Source organism: Drosophila navojoa, chromosome 3 (genome assembly GCF_054131105.1).
Source record: "Drosophila navojoa isolate 15081-1374.11 chromosome 3, UAZ_NAV_1.0, whole genome shotgun sequence".
Lineage (NCBI taxonomy): Eukaryota > Metazoa > Arthropoda > Insecta > Diptera > Drosophilidae > Drosophila > Drosophila navojoa.
The window spans coordinates 19,349,820-19,373,510 of NC_142891.1; the positions used below are offsets into that span (position 1 = coordinate 19,349,820).

Sequence of the window (23,691 nt, forward strand, 5' to 3'; positions counted from 1 at the left end):
TATAGGTTAGCAAAATAAATAAAAATTTAAGACATTTAAAATTTTAAAAATACATTTCCTTCATTCATAGTTAGCTTAGAAATATTAGAATGAAATAATAGCTGCACATTCAGCTGTATTTTAGGTATAAATTTAACCAAATATACTCTTAGTATTATTAGATATTTGAGCTCTTCTATTAACATTACTAAGATATTTGAGAATTTGCCATTTTTAGTTTGGAAATAGTAGTGGAAAATATTATTGAGCTTACAAATAGTAGAAGAGTCATAGTTTCTGTTCTTTTCCCTTAAATACCTCAGATAGCGCCTACTTCACTTGGCCACCAATTGCCTTTGTTTTTAACCTGTCCATTGCTTATCATCGTACAGGCTTAAGTTTTCTTAACGTGTATTCACGTACGCTGGGTAAATGCGATGGGCTCTCATTGAAGTAGCACAACATCAAAATCGATCGATACAAATTACAAAACCAACGTCAGCAGCTTTCTCGTTTAGGGATGCTATGGGTTATCCTTGTAGTGGTGGTGGTGATGTCGATGCTGCTGGTGCTGTTGGTGGTGGTGGTAGTGTTGCTGCTACTGCTTCTGCTGTGCCTGTTGGTGGAGTTTTATCCCACAATTCCAGTCACAGAGGCACGGAGCCAACCCCCTGGTGCATAGTTCCGCATTGACGACGACGACGACGACTATGAAGGCTGGCACTTTGTGCTGCTGCTGCTGCTGCTGCTGCTCGTCTGATGTTCTGTGTTCTGTGCTGTGTCTCCTTTGTGCCGTTTGTGTTTTACTTCCACTTCAATCATAACTGTGTTCAATTGTTGTTTTTATTACCGCATTCCTTTCACCTTTGCCCGCACTGACGACCAACTTGCTCTGTGGCTGGGAAAATTGGTTGGCTTTTCCGCACTCACTCTGCAGTTGTTGTTGCTGCTGCTGCCGCGGCTGCTACTCCAATGTATTTTATACTCTAGCACAGGGTATTTTGCTTTGATGATCGAATATAGAGAATGACATATCATAGTAATCATAATAATCCTGATTCATAAAGAATTTTTACTACACATTTTCTATAGATTATTATAGTTAGAATAATAGAGCATAAAGAGTAGGAAAGAGTTTTATCCCTGAATTTTTGTTGAAGATGTTTGAGTATAGCAATATGTGATATACTATTATTAATATAGAAATTCAATATCCTGCTGATTTAGATATAATATACATATATATAATAAGATATAACTCCACATATTAACTTTCGCAGAGCATATCCCATTCGTTGTCTTCATAATTATGGTTTCTGCTTCTCCTGCCGCCATTTTTTTTATGATTTCATGCAACCGACAACCGTTACATGTGCTTATCTGGCGGCAGAGTTCTGCTGCTCACCTCAGCACACATTTTCCATTCATTTCCTTCCCATTTTTCCGCATGAGCGGCGGCAGGCGAAAGGGGCGGCTGCCTCATGTGTCCGTGTGTGTGTGTGTGTGTGTGTGCGTCCGAGTTCAACAATTGCGCATAATACAAATTAATAATGCAACAATTGCATTTGTTGTTGTTGTAGCTGCTGTTGTTGCTCGTCGTGGCATCCTTGATTTCATTAAATATTTGTAGCCGCTCGCTGTTATCAGTTTTTGAAATTGTTTTGCATCAGTCAGCAGCAAAGGCAGCAGCAGCAGCAGCAGCAGCTTCGTGGTTCGTGCCAGGCACATTTCATGCTTTTATTGCGCTTGTCCCTTGCTTTTATGGCAGCAACAAATAGAAATCGCAGACATAGTCACACAGCGAGCAACGACTTGGCCTGAATCACATTTGGCCCGCTCTAGCCGTTCAGCAATCCCATCAAATGCATTTGGCATACCGAACACGCATCCTGCCACATATTTGCTTCAACATTTTACGAGCGTGTTACAATCGATTCAAAGCTCTTTTCTCCTCCTCCTTCTTCTTCTAGTTCTGTGTTTTGTTGCGTACGTGTTGGGCTTTTTAATTTGCCACACACAGATTTTGCAACACTGGCCAATCATAATAATCTAATTATGACAGTCTGACGCAGATAACTTCCACACGCAGCTGTCATTCTGGGCCAGTTAAGGGAATTGGCCACGGCCAAGACAGGCCATGAGTTATGCTTCGACTTGTCAAACCTTGTCTTATAGAGCACATTGTTATTCACATAATATTACGTAAGTTAGCCAAACACCTTCAATTGCTTTCATTTAGCTCATTAAAAGTTCATCTTGGCCCAGTTCAACGCTGCAATTCAGGCATTTCAATTAACGCCTCGTTATGAAACTCAACCAAACAAATGGCAATAGGAATTTTTGGATGGGCGGCAAAACTGTCTTTCATGCTGATTTTCGGTATTTACTGGCTGACTTTATCTATCAAAAACTCATTACTAAGCAGAAAAATGGGGAAAATATCAATATTAATTAGTATGTATTACGTGACAACTTGCGTATGGGCTTGGCGGGTTGGCTCCACTCGGCCGGAGCGTCGCCTTTGATTTGCTGGCCGGTAATTTAGCGATTCATCAGCACGCGAAATGCCGTGGAAAGCTGCGCTTAATTGTTTGTCGATTTTCTACTACAGCTTCAGATAGAGGCAAATGGAGCAGATGTGTGTGTGTGTGTGTGTGTGCAGGGAGTGGGGTAAATCGGGTAAATCAACTAACCCACACCGGATGGATTAACAAAGTGATTGGCAACGACATTAACATTTTCATCAGGCGCACAATGAATGAGTCAGAGAATTTGCCACAGCCAGGAGGTAATAGTCAGTGAGTGAAAGGGAGAGAGAGAGGGAGAGTGAGAGAGACCGAGAGAGGTTGAGGCAGAGTGAGCGGGGGAGCTGGTTAGTTGACAGCCGTAATCCATCATCATTGTCCGAATGGAAAGCCTTTGAATTTTTATGATTATTATTATTATTATTATTATGTAGTTGCGCGTGTGGGCGGCTACAATGGCGCCAAGGCAGGAAATGCTATATATAGATTGTATTGTATATATGTATGTATATGTATACTGCGGATACTATCTATATCAGCGATTTTGCAGCTGTGTTAGCCATTTATCGGAATTCATGGCGCACGCTTCTCATTAGTCTCTGTTCTGCACTCATCAACTGTCTGTCGTTATGTCGTTCCGGTTCGTTTGGCCGCACGGTGGGGCGGATATAGTCGAGTTGACATGCTTTGACAGCTTACAAATTATCGATACCATTTATATGTCTACTGGCGCACTTTATACCAAAACATGCCCACAAAGCCGGAACTTTGTCGAAAAGCGACCACAATTGCTATCAATTGAATAACTTATCTGTAGGACGATTGAGTGTTTTGGCAGTGCTCAAGGTGGTCGAGATATAATATACCTAATTGAAGTGGTTAATTTGAAGAAGTGGAGAAATATTTGCAAGTACTTGTTAAGCACTTAATACTAAGAGAGAACGAAAGTAATTAAGTTAAGTTGATTAGCAGAAAAATTTAATTATTATTTTCTTATTATTATTATTAAGTGTTAAATACATAAAAATTAGGCATCTTAAAAGCAGAATTGAAGACGTAAATAAGAATAAAATAAAATCTAAAGCGTTTCGAGTTTGGAATATAATTATGCTCATATATAATATCCAATTTAATATGTTTTATGAGGTAGATAAAAACTTTCCGAGCATTTGAAATATATTATTATTACTATTATTAGCTGAAAATTTAAAAATTAAAAAAAAAATAGTAATATTATCTGTGTTTTATTTTTTTAAAATATAAAGAGTCGAGACTCGATAATTTAGAACCCACTAAATCAAAAATGGTAATAAATCGCAAAAATTGTTACCTTTAAAAAAGTCGTTCTCGATCATTCTCAATAATTTACCATTACCGTTACCATTCGAACTATCGGGACTCGACTGTATAAAGCGTTGATTAAAAGTCAGGCTAAAAAAAAAATTTTTTGAACAGTTTTCTGATTTTTCGCTAATAAATAATATCTACGAAATCGAAAGTATTTTTCTCCAATTTTTTAGGATACCAACTGATCAAACTTTAATTTCAATTAATTCCCAAATATTACCCAAATACCTTGAATTCATTTTCAAAGATTTTAACGACTCGCATTAAGTGCTTAGTCCATTGTGTATGTGTGTTTGGGATGGGATGGGATGGAGGTCGTGCTGCTTAGCGGGTGGCTAAGTGGCGATAATCATGACTGACTTTTACAACGGCCGTATGCCAGCGACAAATACTGTTCTATGCTCCAACTGATTTTACCCCGCTCAGCCGCTAAAGCAGTTTCTGCTGTCGGCGAACACGTTTAATCTGCTTGCCACAGATTTCTATCACTGTCATGGATGTTGTCGTTGCTGCCTCTACCGCCGTCGCCGTCGCCGGTGGCGTTGCCATTGTCAGCGTCAGCGTCAGGCTGTGCCACATCGTTCGCTGCGAGCTGAGCCTGTTTTTGCCTTTGGATTAACATCGGCGCTGCTGCGCCCTGTCGCGTCGCCCTTTTTCCTTTTTTTTTTTTTTAATGATACACAATTAGTGCGATGATAAATGGTCTGTCAAATGCAGCATCAATGCCTGACACAACAACAATATCAACCACAACAACAAGGAATCGTCTTTCGTTTTTCTTTTTTTCTTCATTTTTCTCGCTTTTTTTTTTTTTGTTTCGCTCTTTTAGCATGGGTGACTCCTTGCCTACTTAGTCCTGGATGTTGCCTTTGTTATAGCTCGTTCATTGATATCATCAGTTTTTGTAGTTCTCAGCGAGTGAGATATCCACCGAGCAGACAGTGGGCCATGGGGCTGGCAAAAACTAATGATGGCAGCGCTCAGATATTGGATATTAATTGTTACAAATAACAAGAAGCTGCACTTCAGCCAACAGCAGCACCATCAAAAGAAGAAGAAGCAGGAGCAGCAGCAGCAGCAGCAGCAGTAGCAGCAACGGGACAGTATCAATTAAAATGACTGAAATAAATTGTAGACACAAAGTACATGGGCAACAAGACAGCATCAGCATTAGACAGACATGCCCAGCTGGATAAGCTCGACTAAGTCGACCGGGTGCTTGTCTGACCAGGGCGCCAGGGAAAATGGGAACTATTTCTGATTAGCCACGTTGCCAGGGCCGCACAGCGCTCAGCATTCATTGAGGAAAAAGGGCGAATGAAACGGGCCATAAAATATGGCATGCTGTGCACAGCCTCAAGCGTTCCGTTCAAGTAATTGTAATAGATACGTGTATATACATATATACATACATATATATGTATATACATATATTTATGTTTCTCATATTGTCTGGCTAAAAGTCGCACCAAAGTCGAGGCGAGCCAACAACTCGCGTCAGGCACTTGCACAAAAGTCATTTAGCTGAAATTTGATGCCTTTAACAATGAACGACATCAGCGGGATGAACTTTAATGGATGATGACACAGAGTATCAACGTTGATATGATATTGACGGATAGTTCGCTGGAGTTCAATTAAGTTGAAATGCGAAACTCTTTGCTTCAATATTTGTTTGTACTTGAGTGGCTTGAGGTAACGGAATTACCAGTCGGACGGTGGAAAAGAACTGTAGCTATTTTGTTGCTCCTGATTTTAAAGATTACCGATTTTATAAAGCGATCTTTGCATTTCAATATTTTGGTTTAATAATCGCTTTAAATTGTAGTTCAATTTCCTCTATCACTCAAAATGCCTTTCGCTGTGCTAGCCTTAATTTCCAGATAGATGGACCGCAATCAATTGAACCACGCTACTCACTCCACTCTCTCTTTGTCTCGCACCCACACACAGCAAACAACATTAGGCTCATAACCAAAGAACGATCCAGCTCAGACCCGAAACCCAAACCGAAAATACAAATGTGCAATCTGTAATCAGCTGCTGTTTCCAACCAAAAATGCAAATGCGAATGCGAATTGCGATGGCGAATGCGAATGCGGATGCGAATGCGAATGCGAATGCGAATACGAATTTGACTGCGTATGCAGATGCGATAGATGGCAATAATCGCGTGCTGGCATTGGGTTGGCATAACTGTAAATTATCGTTACCGAATCAGGTTGCCACATCGGCTCAGATAACGCACTGGCAATGGGGCATACTTGTGTCTTGCATGATTCAATTGCGAAATGGGCGGCAATTGGGCGCCACATCAAAGCCGCCGAGCATAACTTCATTTACATTACAATCGGAATGGGCAATCACAAGTCTCTCTGTTCGTGTGTGTGTATATCGAGTAACTCACCCGCATTGTTATCGAATTGTCATTGGGGGTGGTGCTAGTTGTATTGGCGGTGCACCAGCCTCTCGTTGTGCCACATTTAACATTTGAACTTTATTATTAGTTTTTGCGGTTGATTTCGATTCGAATGCAATCAGAGAGCAACGACGTTGCAACAGTTTGCGGTACGAATGACACATTAACCAGCATTGCCTCCACAGGCAATCAGAACGAGCGCAACAGAGACAGCAATTGCCGAGGATAGCCACAGGATCGAGTGGTCGCGCAGTTTGTCCGTCATTCGACGAAAATGGTTTTACCCCAAATTATTGTTGTGTGCAATAAGGCGGCTACGACGAATCCAATTTAATGTCTCTGCTCTTGCCTGAAGTCCTCTGTATTTAACTTGTGCATATTAAAGATATGTAATTTATTATAGATGTATAAATTTTCCTTTTTTATTCCCAATTTTTGGACATTGGAAGCTTTTGTTTATAATATATATTTCAGTTTGGATTATACTTACTCAACAGCAGATGCTCCATTCCTTAAAAAATTCTTCGATACTCAAAAGGTTTGGTTCCTTTTCTTAACTACTTTTCTCTGATACTATTCATCAAATAAACAGACAAAAACTTGTTTATATTCTTGACATACTTTTATTGAAAGCTTGGTGTTTATCATTTCGGTCTTGTTCTTAGATTTGAGTTTTGTTTCATTTTTTTGGTTTGATTTTTTTGGTGTTGCATTACAATGTACTTATGAGCTAAATCGATTGGCATCTTCTAGTACACAATGGAGTAGTCAAACGTACCGTAGTTGTCATACTTCTGTTCGAAGTACTTGGCGAACTGATCGACATAGTAGATCTTGACATCCTTGAAGAAAGCGTTGGGCACAAAGTAGCTGTACTCTTCGGCAGAGCGATCGAAGGGATAGCCGAAGGGCTTGCTGTCAACAAAGCGGGTGCCGGAGCCAACGCCGGACTGGTAGGTGTAGTCGAAGTTGGAGAACTGCTCGTAGTTCTCGGTGTAGGGCGAGACAAAGAAGTAGAACTGCATGGGCATGCCCTCCTCCCAGCCACGTGGCAAGACCAGGCGATCGGGGAAGGCGTTGTGTGGCTCGCTCAGATCCAATGGGAAGTCGTAGGTGCCCTCGCTGGCCAGCATGACGTACTTGTAGAGCTCGGTGTAGGTGATACGGTCCTCAGCGGTCCAGGTGAACTCCTTGGAGCTGCGCTTGATGGTGTTCTGGCCGGCAACGAAGGGATAGACAAAGCTGTCGATCTGCACAAAGTTCTGAGTGTTGTACTTCAGCGGGATGACGCGACCGTACTCGTCGAACTTGGGTCCCAGGAAGACGCGAACAACACCCTTCTGCACCTTGTCGGATACGATGTTGAACTCAAAGTTGAAGGGCTTGTGGTTAAGGCGGGCCTGGCGGGCGAGGAGAGTCTTGTCCCAGACGAACTTGCCATCGACAAAGGTCATCTTGTCGTTGAGCAGGTTGGTGACGTCAAAGTCCACAAAGTCGAAGTAGGTTTCCAGTTTGCTGACGGACACATCCATGAATTTGAAGCCTTCATAGGTAAGATCAGTCTTGGTGTAGGGTGCCAGATAGAACTTGAATTTGTAGAAGACATCAGTGAACTTCTTGTAGAACGAGTAGAAGAAGGGATCGCGCAACATGGTCTCGAAGTTGAGGAACACGTTGGGGAAGACCTCGAAGTCGAAGTAGTCAACATCAGCGAAGTACATATGCGACAGCACATAGTAGTAGTTGAAGAAGTATTTGTCGTAGGTATCAACGTTACCCTGCAGATAGTTGCCAATGAATTGGATGGCCTCGGGCTTGCGGAAATCGATGACAACACCATCGGCGGTCTTGTAGTAGCCGGTCTCAATCACATCGTTGATGCGATTGAAGAAGTTCTGGATCTGGTAGAGCATATCGAATTTGCCGTAGGTCTGGTACTCGAAGTAGTTCTTGCGGTAGCTGTAGCCAATGCCATTGTAGTAGATCAACTGAGGATCATAGCCATACTCGACCTGTTTGTACCAGAAGTACTCTGGGATTTCGCCGAAACCGTTAGCCAAACGCTCCTGGTAGTAGCGGGCCAGAATCTGTTGAACATTGTAGATCCACCATTCTCCGCGACGATCCTTGTCCAAACCGAACTGCTTGCCATCAAGGAAGAAAGCGTAGTCCATGTTCAGGTAGTACCAGTAGGCGTTCCAGCCCAAATCTTCGGTGAAGTAGCTCAGTTTGCTTTCAGCGTTGAAGAAGTCAATGTCGCGGGTATAGTCGACGGGCATGTAGAACTTGTAGAGGCCGTTCATGATTTGAGCATACTTGGGATCCTTGTTGTACTGTGCAACGTTTTCACGGAGGAAGAACTTATCCTCAACGTAGAAGTGCTCGCCCAGACCCATCATCTTCCACCACTGCCAGGTCTTCCAGTCCTTGGTGTAGAAGTAGAAGTTGTCGCTGAACTCGCTAACATCCTTGTACAGGATATCCTTGTACTCCTTCTCGTACATGATCAGCTTGCTCCACACATCATAGTCGAACTTCTCGGCATCGTACACGAACTTGCTGTTGAAGAAGTACTGCGGGAAGATCTCATAGATCTGGGGCAGAATGAATCCTTCCAATTCTGGCTTGTGGATGACAGCCAGGGTCAGAGCGTAGACAAACATGCCCTCGTTCACATGGATGCGAGCCCATGCAACGTTGTTAACGAAGGTTGCCCAGTCCTTGGCGTAGTAGAAGAAGTTGAACAAGCCATAAGCCTGCTTGTAATGGGTCTTGACCAGGGCACCGAAGAATTCACCCTTGGGCAGCAAGGCACCCAGTTTGTAGGACTCGTAGAATTTCTCCATATAGAAGTCATACTCCTGCAGGCAGACCAAAATATGTTATAACAATGGATTCCATTCCATTGCTCGAACTCGATGTGTTTAACTTACCTTGTATTGTGCCTTGTCAACCACCAGTTTTTGTCCCATCTTGATCCACTCCTCGAACATCAACGGATCCTCTACGCGGTAGAGAATTTCAAAGAAGAACTGTTGTTTCTTCAAGAACTCAGCATCGGCAATCTTCACCTTTGTTGAGGTGGGCACGCTGAATGCGGCCACACAGCCCACGAGGGCAAGAAGGACTAGTGTCAGTTTCATTCTCGTTGCGTTCAATTCTACTGCTCCGGCTTTGGTATGCTTCAGCTCCAAACACCTAAAGACTGTTGCTCTAACCGTGCTGCAGCTGGGCCTTTTATACCCGATCAAGTCCGGCACTGCACCATATCAGCATCAGACAATTGTCATGACGAAGCCAAAAATAGCAAACATCATAATTTAATTACCAATTATGTGCAGTCCGATTCGCACTTATCACCTACCCCGGCCCTGAATTGCACGCTGGATCAGATGCGATAAGCCCAAGCCGGCAACCCCAAGTGCATAGCTCCTACGTAGTCGCTGCCAATATCAAAGTTGTGTAATCGCTATACGGACTGCAGCATGTCGTGAATAATAATTATTATAAATTTGACACTCGTCGACTCTCAGACGCTATGCGGCGATAATCACAATATATACATATATTTCGACTCTGATATGATTCTTGTGGCATTCAGTTGTTGTATTTGATTTTGAGATGTCATTTCTACGCAAATATTCTAGAACTGTTTCTATGCTGTTTAGAAAGTTGTTTACTGCACATTCTTAATTAGCTGATAGCTTGATAGCTAATGTTTTGAATATAACTATTTACTGTACTTTTTATATCATATATATATACATATACATATATATTATTGCTCAAATAAGTGCAAGTACTAAAACTTGACGCACATTAACTTTAGAAGCTGTGCCTAAGTAGAAAATTGTACAGTGAAATGAATGAGGACTAGAGTAAAATCCGGTTATAAAGTCCGTGCGGTTATAGCAACAAAAATTCTGGTCGACAGCCAAACTTATATGAGCAAACTTATACGGCTAGTGTCTCAAGAGAACGTCGTTATATCCGGATTCCTCTGTAATTTGTTTATACCGATCTCATTTGATCATTGCCTTAGACATTATTATTGAGCTGCAATAGTTATGTATGTGAAATATATTTAATGTTTGTATACATAAGGCTGCCATGCCTGAACAACCTATAAGAATGCTTCTTCGTCTATTCTACAAAAGTTTTTATTATGTATAAATATATTGCTCAAATGCCCTTTATCATATTTTTGGTTCAGCATTCACAATTAGAAATAATATTTATTTTTACAACTGAACATTGTTTAAAATAATATTAATTTAATAATATATTAGCCTAGGTTTGCCCCTCAATGCAAATACACAAAAGTTCGCTGCCATCTAAACATACATACGTACATACATGTATGTATATACATATACATATATATTCCATTGTTTGAGCATTCTCGTTTGCCTCAAACACCTTCTTCCTCTCAGCAACTGCTGTCATTGCAATGTTCAAGGTAGAGAGGTACGTAAGGTAAGCGCTGAGCAATAACAAAGCGTGAAACAAAACTCAGCCAGTTGTAAGGAAGTCTTCCGGTAAAGACCAAAACTCACTCAAATAAATGCGCAATTAATTTTCATGGCGAGGCTCAAGAGGAATTTTCATTTCGTGGGAATACGCTGCAAATTGTTGCCAACTATAGCTTGTACAATAAAATAATAACAAGTTTTTCTGGAGAGAGCGGGGGCGGGGGCGGGGTGTGGCGTTAACTTCGGGTGTAAAAAACACTACAAAAAATGAAGGAGAAGAAAAACATATTTTTTCTCGCTTTTATAACAAGCGTGTGAAATATTTATATATATTTTTAACAAAAACGAAATTGTATAAAGTATTTGGTATACCCAGTGTTGAGAGTCTAGTCAGCTGGGTATTTTGTTTTATGCAGCTTATACGTAGGCTGAGATAACTTGATTGATAATAAAAAATTTGTTTATTATGGTATTTTTCAAATTTAGTTCATTTAACTTTTTTAACTTAATTATAAACCTTTTGTATTTATAGCAAAAATGCCTTTAAATTCATTATGAAATTCCAATCACGCATTTAATTTAAAATATATATATTTTTTTATATCATTAATTCTTTAAATATAATTATAAAATTCCATTTATATAAGGTATTTTATAATCGACTTTCAGTGAATACGCCTCCAGCCGGCTTTTTCTATAGTATGCGCGATATTTTGCTAAAAAGTTTCTTTTTTATTAAAATATTGAATGTTTTTACTTGGGTGTTAACGCTTACCCCAGCAATGAAAAGTTTGCCATACTTTGAATTTGTTGTTTTGTGTGCTATTCCTTAATTTATTTTTGCTAGTTGAGGCAGCAGCAGAACAAGAACAAAAAAATAGCTGAAACAAAAAAATCAAAATCGCGCAAATGAGCAAAGTTTTCTTCGCCAATTTCTATGCTTCGTTTTTTTTTTTTTTTTTTTTTTTTGCCGAGCAGAACTGCAGAATTTTATGCTTTTGAAATGTGGTTGCGCATAAATGTGCAACAAAATGGTGCAAACAGCCAGCAGGCAACAGGCAACAATGCCAAAAAAAAAGAGGAAAAAAGTAGAAGAAAAATAAAAACATATATAAATTCTTTTATAGGAAAAGGTTGCTGTTGGCTATGTAACCAACTGTGGTCTCTCGTTCGGGTCGAAAGCCGCGAGGCCGCAACGTAAATGAAATGAAATGAAGAAATGAAATGAAATGAAAAATCCGCACATAATTGCAAATGCGTGAGATATTTTCCAAATGGCAAAATTATGAAAATGCTATCACATTTCAGCATTCTGGGGCTCCTCATTTCGCTTTTGGGGCCGGCCTCGACCAAGTTTTTACGTATTCCACTCAGGTTTGGGCCTCAGAGACATTTTGACGCCTCAATGTTGTTGGGCAGCTTTTGCCTTGATGGGGGCTCGCAGTGTTTTATATTTTTATTTCGAAATATTGAAACAGCTCAAAACGTGAACACGTCACTAAATTAGTTCTAATCTAACCATTGACCTTCCACAGTCGCCAGACAGTTGATCACAAAACTTTTTGAGGGCTGATAAGCCAACGAGTATATAGTTTCGATATTTGGTTTATAATTCTTGTTGCTTTATATATATTTTTTTAATTCCAATGGATTAAACATAAAAGTATGTAAAGTACTCATGGGGTATGTTAAGTGAAGTATTTAAGTATTTAAAGTATATAAGGTTTAAAGAGTATGAAAAGTAGAGAACGTGTATAAACATGACATATATATAGATTATTGTGAGTGTGAGTAATATATCAACAAGCATTATTTTTAATAATTATGCATTCATAAAATACACAATATAAATTACAAAAATTTCTTTACAATGAAATCTTTTCATCATGGACTTTAATGCCGCATTACATACAACTCCATTAAGAGTAAATACACAGAAAATAATTAAAGTTTGATTTGTGCTTAAAGTGCCTTCAATTGACCGATAAAAATCGGCTTAAATAAAACAGAATTCTTATTGTTATTTAGTCTCATATGCGCGCATGTAAACACACAAATACATATGAAACATGCATGAGCTTTTGCACTTTGCACAGTGGGCCATATAGTGGCGCGACCCACATATTTAATTGAGTGCTGCTCTTTTATTTAAAATGCAAAATTAATGGCCAGCTACTATATAAATAATACAATAAAACTATTAATCAATGCTTGTAAACTCTCATATTCCAAAGGGGCGAAAAAAAAGAAAAACAAAACAGGAATAAGGGAAAAGAGAAAATATGAAAAAACAAAAAACTTTGCCCACTTTATAAATTTAATGGAGTTTACAATAGCAGCAGCAATTATATTTCAAAACTTTTTTACAGCCTTTCATTTTTCTGCATGTGCTCCACATATACATATACATATATATGTACGTATTTATAAATATACATTTTTATGTGCATATATATGTGTATACGTATCACTCTATATGAGGGCTTTGTATTGTGGGCGTAGCTAGCAGAACTGCTGCCTAGCCAAGATTCACTGAGCCCGAAACATAAAAAGTCTACAGAGAAGCTGCAGTTAGTAGTAGTATGAAAAAAAAAAAATGCACTACATGACGCTTGGGGGCACAATAGCGCAAAAGTTTCAAGTGGACTCTCCAGTGGGGTAACTAGGAGTGGGAGGGTGCGAGTATGGACTGGGGTTGTTTGGGCTCTGTTATATGTGTGCTGGTCGTTGGCATCTGTTCAGCGTTGTGGCACATATTCCACTTTTGCCTTTTATTGCATGCTGTGTGTTGGTTAGCTCTCGGGCTCAGTTGGGCTCTGGCTCTGGGCCCTGGGCTCCTATTTTACCATGTATTTTCATTGTTTTAGAACAATGTTTCCCATTTGGTTGCGCGACTGACTTTGATTTGCCGTCTCACTTACATACACCCGGGCCGGGTGCCAAGGCCCCCCCGCAGCCTCAGCGCCACCTCCTCAACCACTTCTATTGTAGTTTTATTTATGCTAGTAAAAGGCATTCTTAAATTTGTAGTCATAGTGCTAGATTTCTACCCACATTGATTAAGACTTTAAAATGCTGTGAGTTAATATTAAAGCTAAGAGCTTTTAAATATAAACATTTTTCTACAAAAAAAATATATATATATGATAATTTTTATTTCTTTAGCTATTTTATTAATTATAACAAACATTTATTTTTAGATATAATTTCCTTAAATGTTTATTTATAGCAATTCAAAATAAGTTCGAAATGTGCATTCAATATCATTCTTTAACAAACAATTGGTTCACTCTAAAAAGTTTTGTGAAGCTTTAAGCTTTCCGCTGATCGTTTCAGTGAGTCAGCAGATGTGTTCATTCTTGTCACATGCGTATTTGTTGTTGCTTCTCATTGTGTGGCGCATTGGTCAGCGATCGGTCAGCAGTCAGGATGGCCGAGTGGTCTAAGGCGCTGCGTTCAGGTCGCAGTCTACTCTGTAGGCGTGGGTTCGAATCCCACTTCTGACAAGATTTTTTTTTTTTTAATTTATAAAATTAGTTTGCTTTATTTAATTAACAGCGGACAACTAAATCAAAAATATTTCAACTTGCACAGGAAAAGCAGTCAGAAACATAGAAAAAACTAATTCTCAATCCAGTGCAAACATCAACTGTCAGAGCCACCATTCGTCGTTATGTTGTTTATTATTGTTGCTTGGCATGGTTGGGTCGGGTATTTGGCCGCTGGCTCTTGAAAATGTCTGTGAGGCACTTTTTTTTGTTGCTCTTTGGAGCACATGGCGAGCATTAACAAAGTTTCACTTGAAAATTAAGTTGCTTTTCTGGCTGCTGTTGCTGAGCGAGAATTCAATAAATTTGCTGCAGGGCATGTTTGTAGCAGTTTTGCACCACAGAGACAAGGCGCGGGGCAAACGAGAGGGACAGAGACAGAGAGATAGGGAGTAGCAGTGGAAGAGGGCGACGTACAAGCAGCAATAACACAGGCAGAGCAAACAGCAACAGAAAATTTTTGTGCAGGTTTTGTTTTTGCTTGAAATTTTGTTTTTTTTTTCGCAACATGACCACCATGAAACGGAGCCCACACACAAACACGGAGAGATAGAGAGTTGGAGAGAGAGAGCGAGGGGGACAAACGAAAGCTCATAAAATATTTAACTGCAGATACACACACCTACACGCACGCACATGTCCAACGGGTCGTTTGAAATCGTAGCATTGCAAAAAAGTGCGTTCAAAAATGTTTCTTTATTCTTGATTCTTTCTTTTTTGTGTCTTTTGCTGCTGCTAACAATAAAAGTTCTCTGAGCGCCAATTTTGTTGCCGCTGTCGTTGTTGTTGTTGTTGCTGCCGTTCGTTTCCTTTGGCTTCTCATTTTCCGCCATTTGCAGCTGTGCCGAAATGCAAACGACGCACACACACATGTACACACATACACGCACACACATGCACGCACACCTGCCGTTTCAGGAACAGCAAAATATCGAACACCAAAAAGTGTGCTGGCAGCATTTCAGGCAGAGGCAAGTAGAATGGTTTCTGTGTGCGTGTATGTGTGTGTGTATGCGCTCACATGTGGAACGCGCCCATCCTTTGGCGAACCAAAAAACTGGGTTACAAAGTTTTATTTCCAAATGTTGTTTTGTGGGTGTGAATGTGGGTTTTGGGTGTGTCGGTTCGGGGGCGTGGTATTGGTCCATAGAGGCTATCATGCCCCAGCCAAAGTGAATTTATGCCAAACGCGAATATTTCCATTGATTTTGGCTTCTTTATTGCCATTTTTCGTCCTCGTCGCTGGCATCCTTAAATGTTGTAACAATTGTTTTTTCCCTCAGTCGCATTTTGTTTGCCCGTTCTTTGCCAGCAACTAGCAAATAAATTGTTACCATGTCTAAAGAAAGAAAAAACCCAGCTGCAACTACAACTGCAAAAGTTACCAAACAAAAAGAGAAAAGATTAAAAAAAAAAAAAACAAAGCAACGACAAAATAAATACAAATCAACGCAGCAACAACAACAAAACCAGAAAACTGGGTGCACAAAATTTATTTTGTTTCTATTCGTAAAGACCTTTCAGCTCGATTATTTAAAGCTTCGCTCGACAATGCTCGCATTGCAATTTATTCTGGCAACTAACACGAAATATCGACCATAAATTGAGTTCGAACCAAATTGAATAATAATCAGAGAAAAGCATTAAGGAAAAGAACATGAATATCATATATGTATATGGTATTGAAATATTTTATTTTCTCGCAAGACAAATTCATATATTTTATATTAACAAATTAATTTTTAAATATTGTAGTTAAGTAATTTTTCTGGCATAAACTCCAATATATAAAATGCCCAAATTGAGGCTTCTTCGATAAAAATTTTTAATAATTTGAAAGATGACAGTGCTAAAAATATGATATGGGCACTAGATTTCCAGGATTGGGAAAATATATGTAATTCGCTGAAGTTGTCATACGCTCATAAGCTAATTGAAAAAGTAGCCTTAAATATAATCGTAGTATTCAGGTTATCCCTTAGTCCAGCACTCCTTGCTGCAGCACGCTTACTTGATTTCTGTATGAGATATCAATATTTCTTCTTCTATTTATACTCATGCTGATTTTCATTTCTCATCTCTTTGCAGGTGTGTATCATTGGCCAGCAATTATTTGCAAATAATCCCTATTGACTAACGATAACGTCTCTGATAAGTATAGCAAAAATGAGCATCTCTACTTATTGAATAGTTATAATGCAGATTTATATATAAATTATATGTATGTGAATATGGGTATATTAGATTGCTCTGCCGTTAAGAGATTTCGTTTTCTCTGAAGTAGCACTTAGTATGTAAATAACGGGCCGTAACTTTTCCGTTCCGTTTGTCCGAGCAGAGCTTTGCAGTGATAAATAACCGCGCCTGCTGATAGTCTCTATGCCACATGCCCCATGCCACACCACCTCATTCCACTCTCTTGGCCAGGTTGTCATCTACGTTGGCTTCATCATTGTCTTTGTGCTCGTCTCATTGCCGCGAGCACTTTTATCTTTACGTTCAGTTCAGTTTACTTTATTTCTTTTGCTGTACTAATGCCCCACCACGCCCCGCACGCACGCCTGGCCAACATCTTGAATATAACAGTTACGTGTGCCGTTAACTGTGTGCGTGTGTATGTGAGTGTGTGTGTGTGTAGTCAGCCCCCCAGCCAAAGGCCTTTATCATAATATGAAAAGCTTCTTCATGCCGCCCCATACTTCAATATTAAAATGGCGGCACCAACACACACACACACACACACACACACACACCCATACACAGAAATTATGAAAGGGCCGTGAATGCCGGTACGAACTCAAAGCGAATGCTTTTTCACCACTTAAGACTTTGGGCTTCATCGGTTTTTGGCCTTTAAATAAATAAAACCAAAGTCGTTGAGCAGAGGCAAAGCTTTTGCATTCAGGGCAGTCAGTAAATGAGGGAAAGGTGAACGGAGAGAAGGAGCGGGGGCCAAGGGTTGCCTGCTTTGACGATGGCCTGAAAATCCGGCAGCCACAAGTAGCTCAAAGCATTCAGCAACCGCAGAATAATGACAATAATAATAATAATGACATTGATGACTTCAATGGAAAATAAAACAAACGTTTTGGCAAATCGAAATCTTTTCGCGGCGCAGCTGCTGACAAGTTAATTCTTAGAAAACCCCCCCACAAACAATTCGCAATGAAAATGTTTTTATTTAACTTTTTATAAAGATTTGTTGGGGAATTTTCCAAGAATATGTCGGATTAATAATGATGTCCTCAGGTCATTATTTGTTTGTGCGAATTTCTTCAGATTTCTATTCTACCTCTCAATAATCTTCCCATTCACTGGAACTTGTATGCTGCGCATGGATTAGATTTCTCGTGATAAGAAATAAATCTGTACTTTAATATCATTCGCTTTAATCTACTTAAGTTTCCATTCAGTTAGCCAAGAGCTTTAGCCATTCGATGCCTATTTGTATAAGCGTCAGATTATAGCTATAAGGACTCCTTAGTGAGAGCTGTTTCCTGTTTGACTAATCTGTAGCTGGAGTTCCATATCTGATGGGTTTCGTGCAGATGCAACGCGCTCAATTTCATTCGGGCCAATCGCAGCAGCTAAGCTGCATCGATGCCAATTGGCACCGTGCAGCACCTGCAGGAGCTCCGGCTCCGGCTCCGGCTCCGGCTCAGGCTTAGGACCAGGTACACTCGCTCGATTTGACATGACCCGCTTTACTTTTGAGCGCGTGCCATGTGAGCCACAAAAGCGAACGCGAGCTGGCTGGCTGGCTGACTGCTTGACTGCCTTGCAGCTTGTTGGAATGGATTTCAGGTCCTGGTGGGGACTGGTGTGGTCTGGGCTGGGCCGGCGTCCGTTTTATGGGTCATTGGAGCAGCATCAGTGGCAGCCACTGACGTGCTTCTGGCTGTCATACAGGCAATCATTGGGTTCGAGCTGATGAAAAGCCAGAGAGCGTGCTGCGACATAACCTACATGATAATGTCAGCTGACGATGGCACGGGACAGGTTAGTAAATAAGGGCAGAGCACCACCGGCAGTTCAACTCAGCCACAGCTAAGGCGATGCTGTTGCCACTGCCGTTGCTGGAGCTGCTGCTGTAGCTGCAGCTGGTTGACAGGCAAACGGCATCATTAAACACGAACAAAGTATCATCGTCGTACTCATCATCAGCAGCCATCAGATGATATACATAAACTTTAGCACGTGCCAGCCACTCGCACACTGAGCGAAATTACCCAGAAACATATAAAGCGGAATGCCAAAGAATTGTTAAATAGTTGAATTAATAGTTAATCAAGTGTAGAAGTTGAAGAAGGTGAACAGAATGAAGAAGCTGAAAACAAGAATGAAACTATATTCACTCTGGTCATATGTATACGAGATTGATACTCTATGCAAAGATATTGTTTAGCTACTATAGCTCAAAGGCAATCTCACATGGAAAGAGTCCTCCATGAAAATCCTCTCCAATTATTTATATTATATATTATTATATTGATTTTGTATTTGTTTCTGTTATAGTATTTAATAAAGTCCTCTATAGTAAGAGCTTTGGTTTCTATTTGATACATGATCTTAGCAATATATTATAATGATAAAAAAAAAAAATAAATAAATAAATAAAAAATAATAATAAATTTAAATATAAAAAATAATATTTTATTTATTTATTTTTGGATTTATTTATATATTTTTAATTCGTTTTTATTATAATATATTCAAGCATAATTTACATGAACTAAATATACGAATAATAATAATTTGTGAATATTTTTAATACTTTTTTTTTAAATTGTCACCCAAAAAAAAAAAAAAATAACTAAATAAATAAATAATAATATAATCAATAAATTGAGAAACAGAAAAATAGAGAAGCAAATCAAGAAAAGCTTAAAAAACATATTGCTAGGCTTATAAACCTTTCTCCATGTTTAATTAAATACTTAAATATCTACAAATTCGCAACAAGGACATGTTTATTCAACTCCCAAAGAAATCAGTTGAAAATGATCTCTATTTGACCTTTAATACATACATACACAGGTGTTTATTAAACCGCAAGTTAAAATGACATGCAAAAAGAGCCACTTCAATCAAACTCTCAAAAAGAAAACACGTGTATAAGTGTGCGGATATATACACACATATACAGATATACACACATACACACATTTATGCGTATGCTTGTGTGCATGGGAAAAGTCTCAGTGTATTGCAATTCATTTCGTACATATGCTCAGTTTCGTGCTGTGCATATCATAAAGCGCACACATGGCTCAGCAACGGCCTTATGGACCGCCCCGTCAGCCCCACGGCCACGTCTGGCCGTGCTCGAAAGTAGCGTCAATTTATAACGCAATGCAAGTCATTGTTTGATTGTGTGTGTCTATATATGTGTGTGTGTGTGTGTGTAAGTGCCCAGCTACGGCGGGGCTCAAGTGCCTGAGCCTGATCAATTACACCCACTGACATTGTTAACCCGGTACGAGGACCAAACCCATGCTGGAATTCATATTTGTGTGTGTGTGTGCTCAGGAGGGGGGGTGGCATATCATTGTCATTGTAATAAGTGACGCGTGTGCTTAGTGCACACACACGCACGCACACACACACGCACACACATGTAGACCTGTCTGTCTGTCACTGTTTTTGTCTCCATCTCAGCTGGCATCTCTACCTGTTTGCGATTCATTCATGCATGCCTCACTGGCCCAGTTGCGACTGGGTGCGTGCACCTGACATCGCTGGCTGTGGGCTCCTCTGGCCATGTGTTTGTTTAGGCACATGTAAAGCATCTTATCTGCGTCGTGTAAATGCTACCCATTTGGCAAAGCCAGGCCTGGATTATGCACACACACACACACACACACCCAAAGAGTCGGAGAGAGAGAGAGAGGTATATACAACGGGCAAATGCTTTGGCACACATTCAGATGAGTTTTCAGCCAGCTCATGCCGAAAATATCATTTAGTTTCTGTTTGAAGAGCAAGTCATACAGGCGTGAGCTCCTAATGATGCACACAACTTGAATGCAAAAGAAAACGTAGAATGAATACGAAAACAAGAACGAGGAGCGCAAAAAACGGTGAAATGAAAATGCATTACGCAAGCTATCAGCAGGCAAACACTTGAAGAATACACAAACAGAAACACACACACACATGCACAATATATGTATGTATATAACTTTTACCTACAGCTGAAGGTCAGCAGAGAGGCTCCAGGTGGAAATTCTTGATCGGTAAACGAAATTTAATTATCTCTGTGCCTCTCTTCGCAACGGCAATACAATAGCTTTTAATTTACTGCCGAACTTACCCCCAACACATGCTGACGCTGTAAAAAGTAATTAAATTTATATATTTTAACATCAGGCATTCCCTTTGTCAGCGCAGTGCGCATGGCCAATTTCTCAGCAGTTACTTGGTTCCTTTCAATTGGGAAGCACACAAATGATGTAGGAGCAGAGACTGCTTGACTGTCATTCACCCTGGAAGATGGTGGAATGGCAATGCTATGCTTCTTTAAGGCATATAATATTATAGTAGAATTATTATGATTTTTGAATGTTCAGTATACGAACTCAAACAGTAAATCTGAAATTTCCTGCTCATACGTTATACATGTTTTTCTTGATAGATTTTTATCGATAATAACAAATGGGCTGACTATCGAAGAACAGATAAAAGATAAGCTTCCACAACAAAGGGTACGAAAAGACAGATAGACATCTCTAGTGCGACTCAGCTCATTTACTTTATAGAGTTTTCCATCTCTTCTTCTGCCTATTACATATACTTTGACAAAATCAATACGCCCTGATATTCCATTTTCAATGGGCTCAGAGTGTTCGAAGAAGAAGAAGAGGGACACCTGCCAATTGGTTGCGACAATTTGTTGTCATTAAAGGCTCTGGAGCCGATGGTCTTTGCTGGCAGTTCGCTGCGCGGCTAAAAGACTCCACGACTCTGTCATCAGTCTGTCTCTCTCTCTCTCTCTCTCTCTCTGGAGTGGACGCCGCATGCGTTGAGCGTAAATAAATGCAAAATAATACAATAATAATTAAAAGTGCATAAACTACGTAACAGAATCGTGGCACAGCTGGACACCGGAATCGCGGAAAACGCAAAGTGGATCGTGCCGGGTCCTTGGGGCGGCGAACATGTGCCGGCCTTGCGTTTCCACTTGACGTAAGTTGCGTTAATTGCTGCATAAATGGCGTGTAGTCCATATCCTGTCACATTTTGTGGCGACCGCAGGACATGCGGCAGACACCGAACCGAACCGAACCAGCCCGCACTGAGCCAACCGACTCAACCTTGTTTTCCGCTTGGCCTCGTCTTCACTCACGTCCGTCTCGTTCACTTACGGCCTAAATGAATTTAAAGGCTTTTATGACTTTTCCTTAACGTCTGTCGATTAATTTCATTTCACATGAAGCACGTCTGAAATGAGGTTATGTTGCGCCCAAATGGACGCCAGGTGGCGCCAGCGCAATCAGCTCTGTCAGTCAGCTTGATATTTCAATAATTGTGAAATATCTGTGCGCAGTTTTTGCTTTAAATATATGTAATATAAAAATACAAATTAAAAAAAAAAAAATATGTTATTTGTTTTTTTTTATTTTTTTTTTAATATATGAACTCAAAATTAAGTTGAATGTAAAAAGCACTTAACACTTAAATGTTTAAAAAATAAATTAAATGCTCAGTTCAGATCAGATTTTAGTTACATAAAAAAGCAAAAAATTCTATTAATGCCCTCTTTTATATTCTTTTTTCTGCCAATTTATTCAATTTACTGTTTGTATTATATAAAAATGTCGTCGATGAGGGAATTCCGTAAATGTAAATATCCAATTACTGGCATCACGCATTTGGCATTAAGTAGCGACAACCGCAAATTCAATGCAATTATGTAAATAATTGGGCACTCGTCAGAGAGTTCTATGTAGACATACACACAAGTTTACATATATACATAAATACAGATATATTTGATCCCTTTCTTTTTTTTGGCTCTCATCGAATCGAATTGTAATGCACAAAGTGTAGATGAATTAAATTTAATTGTCAACGATTTGAAATATTAACGAAGCTTCGATTTCAACGCCAATCTCTGGCCCTCTACTGGGAGATTGGCTGCTTTGGAGCCCTTGGGGGGCGTGTTCATTAGCACACAATACGAGTAAATTCGATTTGTTTCAATTGTTTGCAATCAAAAACACAACAACAACAACGCATATGGCGTAAAAATGATTTGTAATTGAGTTTGTTATTGGATTACGTGAGACAGAAAAAAAAATAATAATAATAATAAAAATAAACAGAAAATATTTAATATACCAATTTTATGTGTTATGTGATTAAGTTATGACAATGATTATTGTTGTAGATAAGGTCTTGATTGTAGGATTTTACTGGACTATCTAGCTGATATAGCTATATAAACTGTGTCTACATATTTTGTTGGAAAAGTGCTGAAGAAATTGTTTGAAGAAGAAATATTTGATGAGGACAAGCTGGAGAAGAAAGAAATCCTAGTGAATTTTTATAATGAAAGTAAGGTAATATTCTAGTGCATAGAGGGCCCAGAGATACGGCCTATAACTACACCCCAATTAGTTTGTTGTGAGTATCCCAAAAGAACTTTGTGGGCTTCTCAATCTCACCACATTAATAATTCATAATAGTTTAATGAGCAATGAAGCCTTTCAATATCAGAGTTATAAACATAAATTATAATTAAGTTATTGACAGGCTTCAACCTCTCCTCAAAAGAGACTTCATTCTCTATATAAAGTACACATGAATTTGCGAAATGATTTTCCCTGTGGTCTTTCCAATTCCTATCTATATAAATAGTAAATTATTGTTATACAGGGCTTACCTATGGCCTCTTCATTTAAGCTTTTTTGTTCCCAATTACCGTAAACGTAATGCCTGTCTTTATTATTCATGGACATCGTGTATGTCACCTGAAGCACAGCAATTACCGGTTGACAGCGTCCGAAAGGTGTTTCAGTCGATTCGGTTATAGTTTAGGCCAAAGCCAATAGCCCCAAAGCATGGCAGTCGACAGCAAAACGAAAGCTGCTATCAAGATGCAAGCAGCAGCGGCGGCAGCAGCAGCTGAAAAAAGAAATGAAAAGTTCTTGGACTGTGACTGAGACGAAGATTGGCACATCAATTCGAAAAGGCAACAATACACAATGAGAAAATAGCAAAGCTAAAATCCAAAGCAAGAGCCAAAGCAAATCAAACAAAGAGAGGAGGCGCGTGAAGGTGGGGCGGATTGGGAGGGGCTAACGATAAGCCTGTGGCCTATGTTGCCTCAGAGATAAGACACTGTACCCCAGCATCGGGTGGGACGACGGCGTCGATTTCTGATTTCATTTCGTTTACTG

At 39.6% G+C, this 23,691-nt stretch overlaps 2 protein-coding genes and 1 non-coding gene across 8 annotated transcripts in view; 2 read left to right on the forward strand and 1 right to left on the reverse strand.

Moving 5' to 3' along the window:
• The window catches only part of Sema1a (semaphorin 1a), a 148,768-nt gene that overhangs the window by 58,967 nt on the left and 66,110 nt on the right, over positions 1–23,691 (forward strand). The gene's annotated exons all lie outside the window — the stretch shown is intronic.
• Lsp1gamma (Larval serum protein 1 gamma) lies at positions 6,912–9,491 on the reverse strand. The gene is made up of 2 exons (XM_030382654.2): positions 9,204–9,491; positions 6,912–9,131 (listed from the first exon to the last, which is right to left on the reverse strand). The coding sequence occupies exons 1-2, from the start codon at positions 9,411–9,413 to the stop codon at positions 7,020–7,022; spliced, it is 2,322 nt and encodes a 773-aa protein (XP_030238514.1). The 5' UTR covers positions 9,414–9,491; the 3' UTR covers positions 6,912–7,019.
• Positions 14,166–14,248, forward strand: TRNAL-CAG (transfer RNA leucine (anticodon CAG)). The gene has a single exon. It is a non-coding gene; the product is annotated as a tRNA-Leu (tRNA).

Bases quoted from the DNA above. Each gene is read 5' to 3' on its own strand.
- Lsp1gamma (XM_030382654.2), bottom strand. From the start codon at position 9,413: ATGAAACTGACACTAGTCCTTCTTGCCCTCGTGGGCTGTGTGGCCGCA. The intron at 9,132-9,203 runs GTAAGTTAAACA...GTCTGCCTGCAG, and splicing joins TTGACAAGGCACAATACAAG to GAGTATGACTTCTATATGGA.